The following is a 5,843-nucleotide window of genomic DNA, read 5'->3' as shown; positions in this document are numbered from 1 at the left end:
TGTCGAGCTGAAATCAAAGGAACTGAACAAATCGTAGTCGATCCATTCGATCCGTCAACGGACAGGAACGCGGCCTACGGTCGCCAACGAAGCGTTGACCATATCTACACTGAGCTGGTATAGTTGGCCAAAACAAACGAATCGTCAAAGTGTTCGAAACAAGCTTTACTCCAATCACTTTCGAAAGTAGAAATACCAACTAAATATGCAAGAAAAAAAAACAATTTGTACACACCTACAGTTTAACGTCCGCTTCATTACATTGATTTCAAGCTTTCAAAATTAAAAAGACATTAAATGTTTATTTTCTAATGGTAACTTTTGTGTGCATAAAACTAAGTTCTATCTGGTTCTTTCGCTAAACTTTTGCCTAGAAAAAGGATAAATAGCTCTCAGGGAATCAGCCATACAAATAAAAATGTTAACAATTAATAAATAAGAAAAATACGTTCACCATAGAATGTGTACAAAATAAGGAAAGTCCAATCTGGAATAACATTCATTTAATGTAATTTCAATAGAATCAAAATATTTCTATTGAAATTACAGCATTAGATGTGTATTGTCTTCATGTTGTAAAAAAATAAAATAAAATTATCGCTTTTTACATGCCAGCGTGTTGTGACTTTTCTTCATTAAAATGTATGACGTTACTTGGAAAAATGCGTACAGGCAAAATCGTACATTATGTACAAATGTCACTGAAACAGAAACCGAATCAAAACATTGCAGCGACGTATGCGAAATACATACGATGAAAAGTAAATAAACTGACGTTTGGTGTTGGCACACACGTTAAATACACACATCCACATCCATAGTCTCTACAGTACAAATGAAAACGATGGGGAAATTGTGGAAGAACTGGAGGAAGCTCGTTCATGTTGACGTCTTAGGAATGTCAAGGAAAACGTGACACTTTCATTATTCAGGTGTAGTAAGAATTGTTTTCACGCAATATGCAAGAAAATTTTCACAATAATTCGACAACATTTTCATACAATAAATTTGAAAAATTCCAAACTGGTTTGAAAGAATGTAAAAAAGAAACTTCTTGAACGTGAAAGAAACATTTTTTATTGGAAATAGAATAGCATAGATTGAAAAAATTGGATCGAACATTTTATAGGCAATAAAATTGTCATTGGTTGGCAGAAATAGTGAAGTAGCTAGTGCAAAAAGGTTTACATCACCAAATGGAGTTATTTTAGTACCCAATCAATTCTAATAATATGAAAAATGATTATTGCAACACGAATGGAGTCTTTATTTCTCAATAAAACGTGCATTTGAAAGCCAATTTAAGGTCGTTCAGCTTAGAAGTTTAGTTGTTATCTGTCTGTTTGACGTAAACGAAGGGGAATGTGAAGGGGAAGTAGTACAAATAGTACATATCACGGAAACTCACGCTTTTGATGGTGGAATCCTTTTCCCTGGATTAAAACAAGTAATTTTTTTATATTTGTAATTTATTTTTTTCCTGCAATGATTGAAATTTTGATATTTTATTTAAATATTTCTGAAAATTGTTGTTTTCAGCCTAGTCACAATGCAGCCGGAGATTTTGAAGCTGACTGTCGATTGTTTTGATGAGCTGTTTGACTTTCTATCACTACAAGATTTATGTTCAATTGGTGAAACATGTAAAATGATGCAGAAATTGGTCGGGAAGTATTTTAAGAAAAATTTCTCAGCAACTAAAAAATACACCGACAACAAAGGGGTTGTTATAACTTATGTCGATACTATGAAGAGTCATCGTATTTCAGCGCCTGTACTCAATCCTTTCATTACATCCATAACACATAGAACGGATAAAATCCAACCACTTCGCTATATCGACATGCACAGTGATGAATTTGCTTCTTTGATCGAAATTCAATTCATGTATATCGCACTAAATGCGTCAAAAATCAACTGCTTACAACAAATCCTGCCTAAAATTGAGGTTTTAAAGTTGATGCACTGTTCAGTTGAAGGTGATTTCTACGATATTTTACGGCTCTGCAACAATTTGAAGGAGATTCATGTCGAAGATGAAGGAAACCGCCCAATTTTGAATGAATCCGCGAACCCATGGCTACTTCAACAGTATCCATTGCTGGAAACTCTTCATCTCACCCAATTGAATCCATTCAAAATCAATGAATTGAGTGAATTTTTCGTGAATAACCCAAACGTTCGGACTTTCTCCACATCATCATGGTGTCTTGCGAGGAATGGCAAAGAGTTCATTGAGTCCAATGTGAAATTGATGAATTTAAAGGTGTTTGAAGGATACAATGGCACTCCAATGAACATGCAAATATTGTGTTTGTTGCTGAATAAACTACATGACCTAGGTTTTTACAAACATTTACATTTTAAATTTTCACTTCTAAGTCAAGAACATTGTGATCAAATGGCCTCACTTCATGCACTTGAGTCATTGTATGTTACACTCATGATGGAGCCGTGTGATTTGTCTCGTTTAATGAGTTTGAAACATTTGACTCTTTCGGATGGTATTCACATGGACACCCTGGCCAAGAGTTTGGTGAACTTGAGACGTCTTTCTCTTTATAACGCAAAATATGAAGATATTGTGACATTTATCTCTCTTTCAGTTAAGATAAAAGAGATCGAAGCACATTTCAAGAGAGGTGAATGCATTGATTTGGCCAAATTGAATGAGCAACGAAATAGTTTAAATGATGCCAGTAAAGTGATGCTTTTTGTTCAGGAAGATATTTTCCTTAAATCAAAATGGACCACCAAAAATGGCAATTTGAATTTGGAATTGGTTGGAATGAGACGATTCGAGAGCTAGAGTGATTTTATTTGGTAGAAATTTGGCAACTGAATTTTCATTTTTATAACAAATCCTTTGATGACCATTTCTCTCTCTTGGCCAATATTTTCTTCAAAAACTATATAACGATTCCAATGTCAAAAACGTTCTCCACAATTACTCATTGGCCAATGGCCATGAAGAAATAAAATAATTATGTAGTTTGGTATTAGAAATGCGTTTGTGTGATACAGTGAATCAACTCCACAATTTGCAATTTTTTTTCTCTGCGATTTACTAAATTTTCATTTTATTAGAGAGTTTATGTCAATAACATCGAATGTAGTTAATATATTACCAAAAAAATAAAGTGTTTCAATGTTGAAAATGTTTCTTTTATTTCGAAAAAGATGGAAAATAAAATTATCTTCATTTCAATTAGAATAATTTTTGAAAATAATATTCGAGATTCAAGCTGGCTTCAAGCTCAATTCGACATTAGACTGCAAAGGACGCCTAATATATCGACCATTCCACGCCAAATCAGGTAAGAATTGGATAGACTATCTCCGAATTGACCGAAAATTTGCATGGAGTCTTGTTTTTGATAGGAAAAAAAAGAGAACCAAAATCTTAGGGCTGCAAGTGGTACACATTTTCAAGTATCCGTAGTCTTATTTGTACAAAAATCTCAAAGAATCGAGTTGATGAGTTTATGGTAACTGAAATTTAGCTGAGAAGTATTTGACACATTACCAAGCCACTGATACCCTTTAAAAGGGACTTTATGGAGGTACAAAAACTGCGCTATCAATTATACTAAGGTAGATCTGTGCTAGCTATCAAAATTTAACATCATGAATGCGTTGAAATACCGCATCAGACGCATGTGTCAGCGAAAATACTCTCCCAAATTTTATGTAAATGTTTACCTTTAATATAAATTCACATCTTATCTTCTATGGCATTGGAAAAGAATCATAGCTTTTACAATTTACATGCACGGGTTACCTACTATTCTTGACAAATTTGTAATGTTTTGGTCTTTATTCCGTGTCCAATTGTCTACCCTTAAACACGAATGTTTCTTGTTGATTAGCACAAAGGTTTCGTGACTGTCGGCGATTAGAACATCGGATTGATAAGCAACAAAGCAACAGGAGCATGTTTTTACATCTATGCAATATATGACATATGTAAACAATTACATTTCATTTGAAACTTTATACCTTTCCTGCCTTGATATTAGCTTTAAAATCATTTGAACGTCAAAGCCGTTGCATCTCGTTGGTTTTTTCTACTTAGTAAAAATGCGAACAGTTTCGATTAATATGAATGGAATATTAGATGAACCAAAATTGGCAGTTTGGATGAAACAAGTGGCTTTTAATTTTTTTTAAAAGTGAGTTTTTTCGACATTCTTTTAAAATTCCACTTTTTTCCGTCAACTTTGCACTGAAAATCACAAAATTGAAGGTGAATTTCGGAAAAACTAGTGTACAATTGAGAAAACTGAGTATGCAGATCTTATTTTTTCCATTTAAATAACATATTTTGACAATATTTTGAAAATCGGTGACAAAAAATAATTGTGAGTGGATTCGAGTCCACGAACACTTGAATATCCATTTCGTTGTCATTTTGGTCATACATCGGCATTTTGGCATCTGGATGTATGAAACTCACACAAATACAAATGCAAATACTTTAGGTACGTTACGCTGCCCCCCCCCAAATTTAATGCTGGGGTGTGACCGGTACCGTTACTTAGTGCTCAATTAGTGCTGGTGAATGGTACCATCGGTTAATTTTATGCTGCGATAGGGAGCTAGCACTAATTGAAAAATCGATTTTTGGCCCTTTTACAGGGGAGCTACCCGAAAATGAAACTTTTTTGTATCGTGACCGCAGTGCATTTTTTCACTCCTCTGGCGCCCTTGTGCTAATTTTATATGTGCGCCCCTAGAAATGATCTATTATTTCAATTTTTGAGCCTGCGGCGCCCCATGGGCGCCACTGTTCATTACACAACTTCGTGTCAGGATAGAAAAGTCTCTGCGCGAGAGCACCGAAAGTACTTGGGCGCTCATGTAGAAAAGAAAATGTTTCAGCAAAATTTCATAATCAAAGCGAGCAGAAAAGGCGCTCCAGCGCTCTATGCAAGCAATTAAAATGGGGCGCAAGTGTCCGAAGAGTAACAATTTGGAAGCTCGCAAATAGGTTTGGGTTTTATCTCCCGAATTGTGGCGCTATTTATTTCATCAAAATAATAGGGGCCCCGGAACAACCTAGCACCCGCTAACCTACCTTTTTCTTATCAAATCGGTATTGAATAGTGATTCTGATAGCGAATGTGATAGCGCCTCTGAAGTCTCATTTATTCTCAACAATGTGAATTTTCCCGAGTTGGAAGAGGATGGATTTTACTACGAAATCGAAGACTTGTGTGAAACTACGAAGAACAAAGATCTAGAATCAATCACAAATCAAATTATTGGAACAGAATTCTTAAATGATTTGTCAATCGATATGTTCATTATAAATTTGGTGAACGCAATTTGGTGATTTGATACAAAAAACGTGACGATTTATGCATAAATTGGGCATATTTTCATACAATTTCGTGATGCAATTAATGGCTCATTGGGAGTATTCAGACGACAATAAAGACAATCAGACGTTTCATTTCATTTGAATACCCAACATCAAGATTTTCGGAATCATAATACAATTTTCCATAAAATACACGAACGTACTGTTGTTTTTTTCTGAAAATTCTTATAAATTTCCTAAGCAAAATCTGAATAAAAGCTGAACGCTATGAAAACGGTGCGGAAAAGTTCGTCTTACGGAGGTAAGACTATTTATTCCGACTTTGGTTTTTGAAAAAGTAGAGTATGTTTGCATGAATGGTTAAAAATATTAAGTTCTTTCGACGAAGAGTATCAGGAGTTCACGAGTGTCAGCACGTAGTCGAGCTCCGCTTACACTGTAGTAACGAAAAAATGAATGATTCTACACATGAATTTCAGATTTTAATAGGGGACGAGTGTAGTTGAACCACATATTTCGT

The 5,843-nt window shown here is 34.7% G+C and overlaps 2 protein-coding genes across 2 annotated transcripts in view; both read left to right on the top strand.

Annotated features, from left to right (window-relative positions):
* The window catches only part of LOC129570808 (slowpoke-binding protein-like), a 2,166-nt gene extending 1,611 nt beyond the window's left edge, over nt 1-555 (top strand). The window contains exon 6 of the mRNA XM_055450532.1: nt 550-555. Coding sequence (XP_055306507.1) covers nt 550-555 — 6 coding nt within the window. The remainder of the gene's footprint in view (nt 1-549) is intronic.
* Nucleotides 556-1,059: 504 nt separating this feature from the next.
* On the top strand, nt 1,060-3,131 carry LOC129570769 (uncharacterized). The gene is made up of 2 exons (XM_055450484.1): nt 1,060-1,447; nt 1,540-3,131. Exon 2 carries the CDS (start codon nt 1,550-1,552, stop codon nt 2,807-2,809), a length of 1,260 nt encoding a protein of 419 aa, XP_055306459.1. The 5' UTR covers nt 1,060-1,447; nt 1,540-1,549; the 3' UTR covers nt 2,810-3,131.
* The last annotated feature ends 2,712 nt before the right edge of the window (nt 3,132-5,843 follow it).

The sequence above is a fragment of the Sitodiplosis mosellana genome, unplaced genomic scaffold (assembly GCF_009176505.1).
Source record: "Sitodiplosis mosellana isolate CC-2019 unplaced genomic scaffold, AAFC_SMos_1.0 Smas_scaffold_80, whole genome shotgun sequence".
Classification (NCBI taxonomy): Eukaryota; Metazoa; Arthropoda; class Insecta; order Diptera; family Cecidomyiidae; genus Sitodiplosis; species Sitodiplosis mosellana.
The sequence above is the reverse complement of the archived record's forward strand: the minus strand, read 5'-3'. Positions and strand labels throughout refer to the sequence as shown.

Excerpts from the sequence above, each read along its gene's own strand:
- LOC129570769 (XM_055450484.1), top strand. The coding sequence starts at position 1,550 with ATGCAGCCGGAGATTTTGAAGCTGACTGTCGATTGTTTTGATGAGCTG.